The 16,749-nt window shown below is 40.8% G+C and overlaps 2 protein-coding genes across 2 annotated transcripts in view; one reads left to right on the forward strand and one right to left on the reverse strand.

The window, feature by feature from the left end:
- Positions 1 to 1,142: 1,142 nt before the first annotated feature.
- Positions 1,143 to 11,704, reverse strand: LOC109560502 (nitric oxide-associated protein 1). Its single transcript, XM_019962814.2, has 7 exons — positions 10,151 to 11,704; positions 9,070 to 9,234; positions 8,244 to 8,449; positions 5,479 to 5,610; positions 4,369 to 4,485; positions 1,732 to 1,852; positions 1,143 to 1,455 (listed from the first exon to the last, which is right to left on the reverse strand). Exons 1-7 carry the CDS (start codon positions 11,406 to 11,408, stop codon positions 1,259 to 1,261), a joined length of 2,196 nt encoding a protein of 731 aa, XP_019818373.2. The 5' UTR covers positions 11,409 to 11,704; the 3' UTR covers positions 1,143 to 1,258.
- A 403-nt stretch (positions 11,705 to 12,107) lies between these two features.
- The window catches only part of POLR2B (RNA polymerase II subunit B), a 43,910-nt gene continuing 39,268 nt past the window's right edge, over positions 12,108 to 16,749 (forward strand). Inside the window, exons 1-2 of the mRNA XM_019962813.2 lie at positions 12,108 to 12,263; positions 15,539 to 15,611. Coding sequence (XP_019818372.1) covers positions 12,245 to 12,263; positions 15,539 to 15,611 — 92 coding nt within the window. The 5' untranslated portion in view covers positions 12,108 to 12,244. The remainder of the gene's footprint in view (positions 12,264 to 15,538; positions 15,612 to 16,749) is intronic.

Raw genomic sequence — 16,749 nt, forward strand, 5'->3', positions numbered from 1 at the left:
CTAGAGCACAGGCTCAGTAGTTGAGGCACACAGACTTAGTTGCTCCACAGCACATGGGATTTTCCCGGATCAGGGATTGAACCCGTGTTTCCTGCATTGGCAGGCAGATTCTTTATCACTGAGCTACCAAAAAGCCCTACAAGTTGCATTTTAAAATACTGACCATTTATCCTATAATGACCTACTTAGTGAGAGGGGAGAGGGGGCTCGAGTGTATATGTTGTCAGAGAATACAGGACTATTAAAAAGTTAATGCTAACCCTAAGTCTACAGGAAGTTCAGGGATCTGTTTCAGGCCAATTAACTTCACAGCATTCATCTCATCATGGGACCTGGGACTTGACTTGCCAATTCATTGTCCACAGCTATAGGGCCACTCAATCGACTAGAAATACTTGAAGGTAAACACTTCTGACTGGTGTAATGTTTTATGTACAGTGTTTACAGACAAATGTTGATAAAATAGTTGAAGTGCTCTGATCCTTGCAGAATAGATCTCAGATTCCAAAAGGATATAACATAAATCCTTTTCTAAGATTTTCAGGCACTTTTAGATTAGGTAAGGGAAATTTCTACTTGTTTTCAAGATTTCTTTCACTGCTGCTTCCCCTAAGTAATAAAAATCTGACTCTGCATTTCCGTTTACATCCTCCAGCTTCCTCATGGCAGGGTGTGGCCATGGAAACATTCACCACTGGACACTGTGATGTGGGCAACTTCCAGCTCTTCCCTTCATTTCAGTACGGTAGCTGCATGCTCTTCACACTCTTCTCTTCTTCCCATTGCTGTGAAAGGATGACAACTTGAGCAACCACCTTAGACCCAGAGATGGAAGCCATGGTGTGTTCCCCAGTTGGGTACTTGGCTGACTACGTGAAGTGCAGCCGCTTACTCACCTCTCTGATTTAAGATAGCATATTTTGGAGAAATTAACTTTCTGCCATTTTCTCTTAAGCCAACTGCTAAGCTGCTTTTTTCTAAATGAGAAGTGCCATCTGGTCTCAAATACTAGTGGGAGAAAACAATGTAGCAGAACTCTCTTTTAGGTATGTTTGAATCACACATACATACATGTATGTACCCTACTAAAAAAAATAACGTGTTTACAAACTCAGTTCATTAAAAAGAGGCACGGTCCTTGGTAGTTTAAAAAGGGTTAGGGGGCTTTATTACAGCAGTATTTAATAAAATGCGGTGCGATGCACACAGAATGTTCTATATAGTTCATCTTCAATGTGAACAGGTCAGCTTCACGTATCTATCTTTTCTTCTGCAGATTGTACATAAGAGCAGGAGGCCTTTTGGTTTTATACGCCACACTTCCCTTGATGCGCTTTCCTTTGATGTTAACTATATGTGGCAAGAGAGGGCGCCGGACTGTCAGGACTGTCCCTTGAGGTGTATAGCCTCGGAGGGTCAGTGTGTCCTTAAACTGCGGTGTCACTGCTACCCAACCTATGCAGGCACATGAAAAAACACAGACGGTGTTAGCAACCATCCTATTAAAAACACCAAACACAGCTCCAGATGGAGACCCCAGGGAGGCTACTGCTGCCTCACTATTTTTTTTAAAAAGCATCAATACATTTGTGAAAATGTACAGATTCATTTTCAGAGCAGGTTGCATCTTATGGATAATCTAGCATGTATTTCTTAAAATATTTGGCTTGTGTCAGTTAAGGCAAATCTGTATAAAAATATGATAAACTCTTGTGCTTGGTGTAAAATTACCTGCAGAGGAGAACTTGATGTCAGCCACTGCTTCAGATTCCCCAAGTCCTTCATCTAACGTGATGTCTTCAGCAACAAGAGGAGGAAATCCTGCCATTCTTTCTTCTCCACCCACTGGTACCTTCCATTGGGAGGAGATAAAGTTATTTGGAAATTCAAATGAAACCCCTGATAACTCTAATATTAAGTAAGGCACTGATAAGATAATATTGTACAGGTATCAAAAATAAAACCATTAAACTAACAGGCCTGTCTGGACACACAGGTTAATCCCTGCCTCATTAGAAACCAAGGGTACATGGATAATGGTTAACATCAGCTCTATGTTTACAGGTGTTTCCATTATTGGAAATAAAAGGAGGATAATTTACCTATTTATTAATGGATTTCTCTGTGTTTATCACTAAGAACACAAACACAGACGTTACAGTATGGTCCCTGCTCCCGAGGAGATCAGAAGGTGGAAATAGCAAGTAAATAAAAGGTAAGATATGTAATGAGAGGCAATTTATTAAGTACTATGGTTGTGAAAGGAATAATGAATGTGGCTTGGTCAAATAAAACCATTAATGAGCAGAATTTTGAAAAATAGATTAAAGTTACTCAGTGTTGAAAGGTATTCTGAGTAACGTACAGACACAAAAATTGGAAAAAAGATGATGAGTTCAGAGAATTGTAGTTTTAACTGTGCTGAGTGTGTTATGTGTGTGTATTAGTGATGAGGCTTTCAGTTTCGACTTCTCAGTAATGTGGAACTAACAAGAAATCATAAGCAGGAAAGAAAAAAGAATGAAAAAGAATATTGGGACCTGCTTTATATTTTGGAAAAACCTGTACAGTGCAGGATTTATCAACCTCAGCACTATTGACCTTTTGAGCCAAATAATTTTTTGTTGGAGGAGGCTGTCTTGTGCATTGCACAATTTTTAGCAGCCTCTACTCGGCATCCAGTAAGTTGTGAAAACCAAAACTGTCTCCAGGCTTTGCCAAATGTTGCCTTGTGGTAAGAGTCAACCTGGTTGAGAACTACAGCTGTAGTGGGGTGGGGGTGGGAGGAAGACAATAAAACTGGAGTCTAGATTATACCTCATAATCTCAGAAAGCAGGCTACAGTTTGGACTGTGAGGCTGGTCTCAGTGATGATTAGGAGGCAAGACTGACTTTGACTTGGGAGATGAATGAAAACCAGAAGGCAAGGCAGAGGCACAGAGCAGCCCAAGAAACTGTATTACGAGGGGAGAGAAGCCTGGTGTCGCTTTGAGAAGTATCAGTGAGTCCACCCTGAAGACTACACAGATGCATGAAGGTAGAGCCTTCCCCTCAAATCCTACATGTGTCTGGAGCATCAACTTTAGGCCAGTTATTTCAATGGAGTCTTAATTTCACTCTGGCTTTTTCAGTCCAGAGAGAAAGAAGCATTTGCTTCTGAAGTCAGGTTGGTTTTATCCTGGTTGAAGGGCAGGTGTGCGTTTTGACCTATTTTTAGTTGTATGAGCGTTCATTAATGTAAATCACATCTGCATTGGATGCACCTGGTATTTTTGCAGGAGCTATGTCCCAACCCCCTCCTCATCGCCACAGACACTTACACAGCAGTGACAGCGGTGCCCTGGCACTGGATCTTCTCCACAACCTCACGGTGTGGTCACAACAGACAGAGGTAAAGGAAACTCGCCTAAAGTCACACAGCTTCACTAACTGGTGGAGCAGAGTAGGATTTGAACCCAGCCTAGCTCCAGTGATCTTAACCATCATACACTACAGGCTAGCCAACAGTGTGTATTCAGGTCTGGTTAAAGAACTATAAATAGGCCCCATTCAGTTTCTAGAGAACTTGGAACAATTTCAGTGGCACAAAAAGGGCACAGCAGGGACTGCAGAGGATGGGAGGTGAGGAGCAGGAGTCAGCTTGATTGTAAAGAAGAGGAAGGAGTGGGACACTTGAGTTTAGTTTTGTTTCTGAAAGATCAGAGAAATTTTCACACACTGCTTAACAGGTCAAAGGAAGGATCAAGTAAGCAGGAGAGAAGACATACAATAGTCTCTAAGTATCTGTGGTTAAGAATCTGGGAGAAGAGCTTTTCTACCCAGACAAGGGCTTCTAAACTCAGCACTACTCACATGTGGACCAGATAATTCCCTGTTGTGAGGGGCTGTCCTGTGCACGCATTATGTTTAGCATCATCTCTGGCCTCCACCCACTACATGCCAGGAGCATCACCCAGTTGTGAGAAAATCCAATGTCTCCTCACTCACATTATCCAGCGCAACTTTTTGAAATGATGTGACCACTGGGCAGTTGAAAAGTGGCTAGTGCAAGTAAAGAACTAAATTTTAAAGTTTATTTAATTTTAATTAACTTATTTAAATAGCCACATGTGGCTACCATACTGGACAGTGTCACCCAGAGAAAACCCAGCTCTGTCAGTATCCCGGGGTCAGTCCAATCCAACATCCCTTTTGTTATCAGAGCCTGTCTCACTTTATAGCCAAAATCCTCAAGGTGAACAAGGTCAGGGAGAGCTAGCTGATGATGTAACAAAGATGCTTCTATCCAACAAAGGCTTTTTATCAGGGCTGTCGGACTACCAGGGTGTATTAACCTAACTATTCAACCATCAAATCATGTTGGCTCACCTTCAGTAGCGTATGACCTGCGTGCTTCTGATACATAGTATCTGCCTTGTCCAATGAAGTAATGTGAACAGGAAGGAAGTTGGAAGCCACAACTGTAAACCAAGCTGACTGATTTCCCTTAAGAAAGGAAGAAAGAACTTATCTGTACAATGAAAACTTGGAAAACCAGCACATTACAAGGTACAATTTAAAAAATCTGGGGAATTCCCTGGCAGTCCAGTCCTGAGCGCTCTGTGCTTCCACTGCAGTGGCCTGGGTTCAAGCCCTGTTCGGGGAACCAAGGTCCTGCATGCTATGTGGTGTGGCCAAAAAAAAAGAGGAAGGTAGGAAAAACATGGCAGAAGCAATGCACTTACACCCATGTAAATAAACCTATGATACCTTATATACACTTTGTGGATACTTAAATGTCTATTTTTATGAAAAACAAATGAATATACCATCTGCTTTAATTGTCCCTGTATAAAATTTGGTTTAAAATGTTAATATTGTATGGTCTCTAAAAATGTATGTAATGTTTCAAGTATGTAAGGCCAAATTTTCAACAAATTATGAACAAACAGAAACCCAAGATGTGTGCTAAGGCAATGGCCACAGGTTGCACTGAGTGTGCATATCCATCTTTCATTTTCCATTTTGCTGCTCACTTTGGCAAAAATGGGGAGCAGTTCTATAGATGCTTTAAAATCTCTAAATGATGCTATGTAAATGAATACCAAACCAAAAAAATACATGTATAAAAGTGTACGTGTCATCGGATATAGAGTGTGGAATTAATTTAATGCCATATTAACCCTGCCCCTAAACGTATGCCCTCTGATTTCCACAGAAAATAATACCACAGGAGAGGGAAACTATCTTTTTAATGTCAAGCTGTATGGGACATTGAGCTGTTTTTTGAAGACAATTTTTTTAAGACCTATGACTTTTTCCCACTATTTCATTATCCCAGGTTTATATTACAGACATTTTAAAACACAGACATAAAAGGATATCAACCCCAACAGTCATGACCTAGTTATCAACATTTTGCTAGTCTTGATAATATCTGCTTGCTTAAAGTAAATCCCAAAAATAAAGTCATTTTTCAATGGTACAGACTTTTCTTACCTTTAGAAAATCTATGCGGCCTAAGGCACCCAAAAATAGAACCATTCCTGGTTTTAGCATAAAAGTTCTTGGAATAATGGAATGTGTTGGCAATACAATATTTACTTCTTTTTCTGTTAGAAGACTTAAAATCTGTAAAGCAAAGTGCAGATTTTTTTTGAGAATTACTTTCAATGAACATATGCTGTATCGTGCTTTACCTGTAAGATAAAAAGTTATGATTATATATTCTAGGCTTCACAATACATCAAAGTATGTATTCCAGAATTTGCTGCACATAAAATTCATAGCTTCTTTCTGTCTCATGGAATCAATTTATAGTTGGCTCTACTCTTGTTTCACAACTTAATCTTAAGTAATGGCAGTATACAGGTATATGAAACAACAGCATCCTCTGAATTCTATCAAATTTTGTGTGATCTGAACACATTGATGATTCAATTCCAGGATAGAAAAATATGTTCTCTTGTCAAGGCTTCTAGGGAGCAGCAATTCTCAGGTAATGGTAAGGTAATGTGCTGTGTTTTGTCCTCGTGGCAGCTATGCATGCATTAAGTGAGAGTGATCACCCCATTCTAGGCTCAAGTAAAAAGCTTGAAGAATCTTTGCTAAATTCCAGTATTCACTTTCCTTATTTCCTACAAATACTCAGCAAAAACAACAACAACAACAACAACACAAAGGTATGGATCCTGTGACTTCTGAGGATGAAGATTCCTAAGTAGACTAGAGAAAATGGAAAAGAAAAGCCAGGAAGTACAAGATTCTGGTGAGACTAAAATCAAAATCTGACTAAAAAAATTCGAGAAAGTAAAAAAATGGCTTTTTGTGGACTTGTTTCTTAAAGAAAAGTAAGAAGAAAATTTAAAAAAAAAGTAATATCTAGGGAGACTTGAATGAAAATATGTAAGGGGGTGGCAAGTAGTTTTCTTCAGTACTTGTGTTTGAAAAGCACATTTAAAGCTCCTGGCAGGAGAGAATTACTCTAACCCTTTTAGCAAAGACCCTCATACTTCCATTTTACAACAGAGTTCCTTGCTTTAGTTTGGGAAACACTGGTTCAAGGCATTAAATAAATATATCAATAAACTGACAGAGAATCAAACTGCCTGAGAGAACTTTTGTATCTAAAAACTTGAGGGTCTCAGTGCTGGCTATAGTAGTTAGCAAATTCTTGCCTTTTTGACCAGTTGACAAGAGGGTATACCTGACTAAAGGAATTGCTATCCCTGACCTGCTGCTGCTGCTAAGTTGCTTCGGTCATGTCATTGCCCTGCTGTTGCTGCTAAGTCGCTTCAGTTGCGTCCGACTCTGTGCGACCCCATAGATGGCAGCGCACCAGGCTCCCCTGTCTCTGGGATTCTCCAGACAAGAACACTGAAGTGGGCTGCCATTTCCTTCTCCAATGCATGAAAGTGAAGTCGCTCAGTCGTGTCCGACTCTTAGCAACCCCATGGACTGCAGCCTACCAGGCTCCTCCGTCCATGGGAGTTTCCAGGCGAGAGTACTGGAGTGGGGTGCCATTGCCTTCTCCATGTCATTGCCCTAACTGAGCCTAAAAGTTAAAGATGAGTGGGTAAAGTTAAAGTGATAGCAGTAGTAATGTTCAATAGTAGTGGGAGCCAGTTTCCTAAGCTGAAGCAAGGAACTCTATTGTGAAATGGAAGTATTAGGGTCTCTGCTAAAAGTGTTAAAATATTTCTTTCCTACATGTGCTTTTTCAAACACAAATACTAAAGAAAACTACTTGCCACCCCTTACATTATTTTCTTTCAAATCTTCCTAGATATTACATTTTTAAAAATTTTCTTTTTATTTTTAAGAAACAAGCTTGCAAAAGATTTTTAGCCAATTTTTTTTTACTTTCTCAAATTTTTAAAGTCAGATTTTGATTTAAATCTTACCAAATTCTTGTACTCCTTGGCTTTTTCTTTACTCTGTGAAGTTCTGAATTGCTAAGGGAGTAAAGGCTGGACATAAACAATGAGTTGATCCTATTCTAAATTAGGTTCATCTGAGGCGGCACCTACTTAAGAAATTTAGTACTTTGTATCACTTTTTCAAGAACAAAAACAAATTAGAACTCATGCTGGAAAGTGTCATGTGTTTATAGCCTATTCTCAGAATAGCTCCAGGAAATGAAGACAAATCATCTGGATTATGTCAGCACAGTCCCCATGTTCCTAGGATGAATTAATGACAGAGAAGAAAAGTGTAGAGTAAGAAAGAAAGGACATTATACTTTAAAACATTTCAATGTCTGGCAGAGGGACCGAGGCATTACATTTATTCCATACACCTTTGGGGAACAATAAGTACAAAGTACGTACAGGGAGACTGCCCAGCTCAATATAAAGAGCAGGTCAAAGATCAAATGGGTGACCTTGGGACATGAGGTGACACTGCTTTAGCTGAGGGTGAGTCCCTCCTTACTTCAGTTCAAAGTGAGTGCACCTCTTGGTGAATATGTTATGGAGGGAATTCAAGTATGGGACAGGTGGCTGAACTGCAGTGACATTTATGATTTCTTCCAACCTTAAAATCTAGGATTCTGTAAATATTTCTCTAAGGTAAAAATCACAAAGATAGAAACAGGTTGTCAGAAGTGACGCCTACCAAATGGCATATAGATTCACCAAGGAAACAGTCTGATGAATGAATCAGAACTGAGTCTAAAATGAAAGGATGTCTTTTTTTCATCTGCTGATTAAAATAGTACTCCTGCACTTGAAAGTTAATGTTTCTAAAAGATATGAAATACATACACAATTTTCCTTTGTAATTCCAGGGGTGTCATAAAACCAGTGGGCATCTTTCACATCTTCTGGGGTCAGTTCTACTCGTTTGGTGGATTTATCTGCAGCCAGAACAGGTTCATTTCCCATATCAAAGGCAAATGAATCGGCATCAAATTCAAAGGCAGCTTTATCCTTCTGTGCTTCTGAATATGAGAATGTTCTTCCAACCCTTCCTAGAACAAGTTATATTGAAGTTAGTAGTCACTCCTTTAAAGCTTTTGACTCGTAATTTTTCTGTTTGCTTCAAACAAGTTACTAAGACTAACTGTGGTGTTTGGAAGGAAGTGAGACTACAGTGATACTTTTTCTCTGTTTCTAAATGCAGCCAGAGTCAGACTCTTGTAATGAGGAAATGAGTGTGGCTGGCTGTGCACATTCGGTGGAGGGGAAGAGTGTTGGAAATCAGTTTTTCGTAAATTAAGGTTGGAAAGAGATACTAAGGAAAGGGGGACAATCCAATTTAAAGCTGTTACAGTTCAACAACTTGTATGGTCTGCAAGGAGGGGGCTGGCATCTTAGTGCACATGGTTCTACTTCTAACAATAGCCAGATAGGCAGTTACTCACATTTCCTTTCCTGGATTTCTTCAAGTATCTACCATCTCAATTTTCCCAGTGCAATGAATTCTGGACTTCCAAACAGCAGCCTTGCCTCTAAAAGGTCTCTATGTTCTAAAAAGAGGGAGTGTCTCTTCCCATAAAAAACTGGCTAGCCCTAGAGAGCTGTATTTCAAGATGCTCAACAAAAAATTTGAGCATACAGTTACACTAGTTTTCCTATAGAAGACACTTACCTACTAAATAACCATGCTTTTTTAAGAGATTCAGTTTATTTTGTTCTTGTTGACTAAGATCTTCTTCTGCTTCAGTTGCATCTCTTTTAAGCCTTTTTTGCCTTTGAAACATTCTGTAAGGAGTTGGGTTACAAATAGGAAACTTCAGAAGGTTTAATGTAGTACCTGAAATACCAAATACATACACTGTTATAAACATTGTACAGGAAAATAGAATAAAACATTTAAGAGGACCTGTACCATCTTGAGTACTGTGATTATTTCTCTTAACTTTCATGACAACCCTCTACAAAATTATTCTTACTTTACAGATAAGGCAATAGGCTCAAAGACTGGCTCACAGGCTCAACTAGGATCTGAACGCCAAATCTATAGGCCTGATCTCTTTCCATCTTCTGCATACTACTAACAGGTATAAAAGCATTTCTGTATATAAGTCTCCCAAAGTCCAAGACAGAGAATACAATTTACCAAGCCAAGTTAAACACTGGTTTCAAAGGAACAAATGAAGTAGTTCATTTTGCCAACTGTTACATAAAAACAGGTCACAGAAGGATTCATTCTGTAATTACTTCAGATGTTTCTTGATTGAAAATAAAAGTTGACTTATTTTCAGCGAAGCCACACATCATATTGCATCAGTGAATTATTCATACGTTAAACCTATAGAATCTCATGAGTAAACTCAAGATATGAAGAGTAAGACTGAGGGATGGATGGAGGCTTTTCTCCACAAAAATCAAAGGACTTTCTGGAGAAACTTACAAATGACTAAAGCTACAAGGGAAACCTTCAAGAGAGCAAACATTGTCCTCTGGTTCACCTGAAGTGCTTAGAACGGTGGCTTGAACATAGGAATACTCCATTGAGTATTTCTATTTCTATTGAAAAGTTACTACAACATATACTGAATTTGCAAGCACTAAGCTGCCACGGAAGAGAAATGTGAACAAAGTAGGTAGAGAATTTTTAAAGGGAAGCCTCCCACCAGCCCCTGATGGACATTAAGGAAGAATACATGACTAGGAGAGTGAATCACGATCAGACTACCAGCTTTTCAGAAAACGAAGAGGACGCTCACCAGGCCAAGGAGAGATGGTGGCCCTGTCGATAGCTTCAGCGCCCTTGGCGATGCAATAATCGGACTCCAGAAGCGTATTGAAAAGAGTGGACTTGCCAGCGTTGGTTGAGCCAACCAGGTAGACGTCGCCCCGGTAGCGCCAGGAGCGCTGGAGCGCGGAGATCAACTCTTCAACTCCATAGCCTGTCTTGGCGCTGATGAGCCGCACGTCTCTGAGCACCGTGCTGGACTTCGACGGAAGATTCGCGTTGTCCTCCCCGCCCCGTGGCCGGCCCCCACTGGAACGTTGAGCTCTTCGGTAGCCGCGGGGCGGCAGGAGCCCGGCGCCGATGCATTCGTCCCACAGTCGCTCCCGGAGCCGCTGCCGGTAGTTGGGAGTGTCTTGGGGCAGCAGGTCCACCTTGTTTCCCAGCACGATCAGTTGCTTGGGGCCCACCAGGGCAGGCAGGTGGGGCAGCAAGGTGTCGGGCAGATCCAGTAGGTCCACCATGTACAGTACAAGAGCTGGCTCGGGCCGCCGCAGCGCGGCGCTCACCAGCTCCTGGAACTGTCCCTGGCTCACCTGAAGGCGCAGGGCGCGCCGGTGATGCACTAGCAGCCAGCAGCGCTGGCATACAGTCCGCTCCAGCCCCCCTTCCTCCGCCACCGCGCTGTTAAACTTCTCGCTGGGCAGGTAGCCGGGAACGCCGGGGTCCTGGCAGTGCAGCTCCGCACCGCAGCCAGAACAGTTCTGGCCGCTGGGCGGCACCGTTGGGTCCGGGTGCCCCACCACTTGGTGTACCCGCCGGCCGGCGCCTAACTTCTGCTGCCGCCTCTCCTCTCGCTGCTGCTCTATCCGTCTCTCCTCCTCTTCCTGCCGCTGCTGCAGCTCCCGCAGCTGGTCCTGGAGGGTTGCTTCCGACTCCGAATCCAGGACGTACTCAGGGAACAGAAAACTCTCTTCCAGGTCAGCCCCTCCTGGGTTACCCCCAGTCGCTGTCGCGCCACGAGGAAGACCACGTCCCACGCCCGCTGAGTGTCGGGAGGAGTAATCGGTAGCGCATCTCCTCTCGAGGAGCGTCTCCCGGACGCCGTTACGCGTTACAATGGGAGTGGGTCCCCGCAAGAAGCCGCAGAGAAGCCTGCGAGCTAGGCGCGCGGGCAGCATGAGAAATGCAGGAGTGGGCAAAAGGGCGGAGCCACCTTTTCGCACACGCACTGTGGCCCCAGATGAGCGTAAAACAGCAGGGACAGGCCAGGAGTTCCAGAGAGCCGTCATTCGTCAGCGTTGCACCGAAGCTCCTCCTTCCACGTCTAATCCCGTGAGTTCTCGCGATGAAGGCTCTGTGGCCCAGAAACCTACTTAAAGCGATACCCGGGACATAGATTAGCGTAGATCGGTCCAATAGGCTAGTGAGTGAGGGTTTATCAACTTTCAGGCTAAACAAACGCGCTGTCCGTGGCACCACCTGCGGTTAAGAAGTCACATTGTTAGAAGCTACGTGTTTGTCTTTTGAACTGGAAAATTAAAAATAGAATGTCGCAGACTTACAGCCACAATTAAAACCTTTTATTAATACATCTTCTTGGCTTTTTTCGGGTATCATTATTCGTGCAACAGCATTAAAATCACATTTCTTAAACATTTAAAAAATATGATGCATAGTTGTACACAAATCCTTCTTAAAAGCTTCGTGTTTTTAAATCTTTAGAACTGAAAAAATAGAGAACGGCGAAAATTAAACCTTTTATTATTAAATCTTCTTTCTTTTTTTGGTGCCATTATTAGTGCAACAACACTAGAAAACAAAGCTTCATTGGCAGGAGCCAACTCGGAGACTGTAAGCAGCGGTCCTCCCACTCAAGAAAAGGAACCTCAACCCACAAACCGCGCATGTGCAATACTAACCCTTAATCACGTTTTTTCCCCCGGCCTTCGCGCAGGCGCAGACCTTAATTGGAGCCTTTATGGGCGGGGCTTCGTGTGGGACGCAGAGTATTCTGGGTACGCCGGAGACGGAAACTACTTCGCCTCGCTTTGCGGTGGTCGGTGGCAGCTACGCGCCTTCCTGTGTGTGATTTCTGGATTGAGGGGCTCGGGAACCGTTTGCCAAGATGTACGACGCGGACGAGGGTAGGTGACCAGTCAGGGCACTCCTCGGCGACACATTTACGGGGGGGAAACGTGGGGAGTTGGACGAATGAAGGAATGCGGCCCCCTCCCCGGCCTGCCGCACCACATCCCCAGTCGTTTCCCCACAGCCCCAGGCCGGATCCGAGATTTTGAGAGGCGGAGGGTGCAGGGAACGTAGCCTGTATGATCTCGGTCAGGGGGACTTTTGTTCTCTTGATTGAATGTGACGCTCCCTTCCCGTATTGAAAGTAGCCTGCAGAACCATACGACAGGTACAGTTGTTTTGATTTCGTCTGAAGCACAGCTCCTTTTCAAATTTACGTTAAGGCCAGAGCTAGTGGATTTGTTGAATAGTTTTTGAGCGACGGCCTGTGCCAAACATTGTGCTAGGTTCTGGTAATACCCCGGGGACAAAGAATATAGTTTCTGTATATGTGTGTGTATTGGGGGGGAGGCAGGGTTTGATCCAGTTTGGCATTTCTTCATGTTGCTATATGCCTAAGTAAATTACCTTAAAAGGTGATATTTACATTTCCTCTTACCACGATATGACACAGTTTTCAATGGTATGCCTTTTACTGAACAGGAACGCTATGTCTTTTTTTCTTTTTACATGTAGAAATCTTAGTCATGAATAGTGTATTTTCTTTTTATATTTTTAATGCTCCCTCTTCCATTCTCCACAACTCCTTTTTCAGAGTTCATTTTCTTCTAGCTCCCAACCTTCTGGTTGCCCCTCACTCTTCTGTTCCTTTGCTTACTTCATGGAGAAAATAGAAGCAGAAACTTAAGGTCTGCTGTTGAAACTTGTGTCTCATTTTTATCTTGGATCTAGAAATTTATTAGTATCATTGTATTCTTGTTCTTCTATCTGCGAAAAAAATTCAAAAAAAATCTTAGCTTAATTTTTTAGTAGGTGATATATTCTCATTTCTCACAAGCTAGAAGACATGAAAAATGTTAAAAGGGATAAATGATCAATAAATATAAAACTAACTTGATTATTACGGCTCCTTTTCCAGCCTTATTAGCTTCTCCTGTGTGCTTGTGATAATAACATCTAGTGTGTCATCAAAGCTAGAAATCTCTAAGCTGTTTTAGATACCTTAGTTTTTTTACCCCGCCAGGACAAGGAGGAACAGGGCCTGACCCTGCAGGTCCCTGATGCCTCATCCCTTAGTTTCAACACCAGGCTGAAGTGATTTGCCATATCCTTCATCAGTGGCATCTTCTTCTGCATCCTTGGAACTGGATTGCTGTGTCTCCCTGGAGGCATAAAGATTTTTGCAGTGTTTTATACCTTTGGAAATACTGCTGCCTTAGCCAGTACATGCTTTTCAATGGGACCTGTGAAACAACTGAAGAAAATGTTTGAAACAATGAGATTGCTTGCAACAGTTATGCTTTTGTGTTTCGTGCTCAATCTGTGTGCTGCTCTTTGGTGGCATGAGAAGGGACTGGCTGTATTATTCTGCAGATTGCAGCTCCTGTCGATGACCTGGAATAGTTTGTCATACATCCCATATGCAAGGGGTGCAGTAATTAAATGCTGTTCTTCTCTCCTGAGCTGAAAACTCTTTGATAAGAAGGAGACTGTTTGAAAAGACCTTTTGAAAGTCGATGTTCTGTTTTTGGCCTTTTCCTGTTACAGCGATCACTCCAGAACAACTGCACTGATCATCTAAGAGCATTTTGTATACTGATAAAACTACATACCTATTAAACTGTTAAGTGCTTGTGACAGTAAATTCATTATGTGCCATTAATACGCCTTTTCAGAGACAAGGATATTTTAATCATTGCCAATTGTAAATGATTTTTAGCCAGTTTTTAAATCTTTTCTAAACAGCATTTGATATGTAAATATTTAAGGATAAACCTATACTGCAAGATATGATCAACTTTTTTGGTGGCTTTTACGTGTTTACATTTTTAAAATATCTTTTTAAAATAAAAAAGATGTTTTATTTAAAATAAATAAATAAAAATAAAAATATTTTTAAAATAAAAACTTTAAATGTGAAAGTTTTACTTTAAGCTAAGCATTGCTTTATTGTATGTAATAAAAAATAATGTAGAAATCTTCATAATTTCAAAATAAACCCACACTTGGAAAAAAATTAAAAAAAAAAAAAAAAGATGAGACTAATATTAGGACCGGTGCACACTGATTTTTCAAATGCCCCATTGCACACATGACTGTTGCTGCATGACTACCCCAAAATTTGGCTGCTTAGAAATTATTTTGAATTGAATGGGCTAGGAATTTGGGCAGAGCATAGTAGGAATGGCTTGACTGTTGCCTGATGCCGGTGGTTGGCAGACACAAAGGCTGGATATTGACAGCTGGGGATTGTGATCTGGAGTGTTTACTCACACTCTGCTTTCAGTGCATCTGGCATCTAACCTAGAAAAATTCAAGGACTAGGATTGCTGACTGGAACATCTGTGAGTGGCTTCTCTGTTTAGGCTTTCTCACTTAAGTATACCAGCCTTAGAGTAGTAGGTCTTCTTAATCACAGCTCCAAATGTAAGTATTTCAGCAAACAAGGTGGAATTGCATTGCTTTTCCTGATCTAAAGCTTCTAAAATTGTGTAACATTGGTTCAACTGTATTCTCTTTAGTTATGAGAGATTCAAAAACCTATCTAGAATCAAGGGGAAGAAGCATTGACCAACCTCCCCCGCCCTTATATCTTGATGATAGGAGTGTTAAAATCACTTTATAAAAGAATATGTAAAATGGAAGATACAGTGTGGCCACCTTTGGAAAATAGAGGCTGTCATCCCTGTCCATGTATGAAATGTTGCTGTAATAGACACTGCACCTTAACATATTGCCCAGCTATTGGAATCCTTTGCTGACTCCTACGTCTTAGCCTTATCTCTGACTTTGGATCAGAGGACTGTGAGCCTGCTATTAGTTATTATAATATATTTAGCTGTTAATAAGAGTTACATGAGCTTTCTGGAGAGGATGGAACAGTTATAAATTCCTATGACTATGACTTGTACTGAACCTTTCTCATGAGACCTCTTTGTGAGTTGGGAGAATACCTATGTGACATAGACTCGTGTATATGTACATACATTCATACATTATTTCATTACAATTCAAGTAATGATTGAGATTTTACAGAAATGGGGTAAAGCAATTGCTTTTTATTTATTTAGTACCGATAAATGTGTTTCTGCTACCTCCCATGATAGGAGTGAGATGTGAGCTAGTAGTATTTATTGCAAGTAAGAATGATTTTTTTTTTTTTTTTTTGCAGATATGCAATATGATGAAGATGATGATGAAATCACCCCAGATTTATGGCAAGAGGCTTGCTGGATTGTAATTAGGTAATGTTTTAGATCAAACTGAAAAAGTTTTAAAAGGCACTGTAAACCATACAGTGATTTCCTGCTTATTCTTTGCTTGAAAATTAGATGTTTTTTGTGAATAGGCTTCAAGAGTGCTGGCTTGTTATTTATTTAAGTATCTAACTTTAATTTGCAAGGTATTTTGATTTATAGGAAAATTATGCAAGAATTCATGTATATACTTCACCTAGATTCCGTAAAGGTTAACCTTATGCTATGTTTGCCTTATTCTTTATCTGTCTGCATTTTTTTCTGAAATGTTTGAGACTTAGTGACTTACCTAGGAATATTCTTTCATATAATCATAATCTAAGTTGTTAAAATAAGGAAATTAATTAATACAGTAATCTTATTTATTTATTTTTTTTTACAGTAATCTTATTTAACTTAGAGACCTTACCCAGATTTTGCTGGTGTCCCACTAAAGTTGTTTGGAACAAAACAAAAATTTTCTGATCCTGGATCCAACATAAGATCATATATTACATTTTTTCATGACTTATTCTTTTGTCTCCTATAACCTAGGACAGTTCCTTAGTCTTCCTCTTTTTTTGGGGGGGCGGTTCTGAAACCCACTATCTCTTCAAAGCGTCCCATGGCCTCACTTTTTTTTTTTTTGACCTTGACATTTTTGAAGAATACAGGCTGATTACTTTGTAGACTGCCCCTCAGTTTGGGTTTGTCTGATGCTCATAGTTAGGTGCTTACTTTTGGTAACAATGATGTTCTGCTCTCAGTGCATTATATCAGATGGCATATGATGCCTGTTTGTTACATTACTGGTGCTGTTAATTTGATTCCTTGGTTTTCTCACTGTTTTAAATCGATAAAGTTATAACAGGTTGTATTTCAACCCACATTCCCATCCAAGTCTAAGTGTAATTAAACTGTTAATAAAACTGAGCAGGAAGCCTTACATATAGATAAGAAAAATAACTTTTAAGTAGTTAAGTCACCTCTTGCTATGTTAGGATGTAAAATGCTACAATTCTCCTCTCTTACCAAAGTGACCGTTGCTTTATATATGGTAATATGATGATGCCTCAGCCTCTTCCCTTTTGAAGAATACATGCTTCTAGATTCTGCTAGTTGTGTTTGGAGTAAAACTGAAGCTTTG

The sequence above is a fragment of the Bos indicus genome, chromosome 6, assembly GCF_029378745.1.
Source record: "Bos indicus isolate NIAB-ARS_2022 breed Sahiwal x Tharparkar chromosome 6, NIAB-ARS_B.indTharparkar_mat_pri_1.0, whole genome shotgun sequence".
Lineage (NCBI taxonomy): Eukaryota > Metazoa > Chordata > Mammalia > Artiodactyla > Bovidae > Bos > Bos indicus.

Coding starts and splice junctions, on each gene's coding strand:
- LOC109560502 (XM_019962814.2), bottom strand. CDS start 11,408: ATGACGGCTCTCTGGAACTCCTGGCCTGTCCCTGCTGTTTTACGCTCA. Junction 5,611..8,243: donor GAATTACAAAGGAAAATTGT/GTATGTATTTCA, acceptor TTTGCTTTACAG/ATTTTAAGTCTTCTAACAGA. Junction 4,486..5,478: donor GCCGCATAGATTTTCTAAAG/GTAAGAAAAGTC, acceptor TCCTTTCTTAAG/GGAAATCAGTCAGCTTGGTT.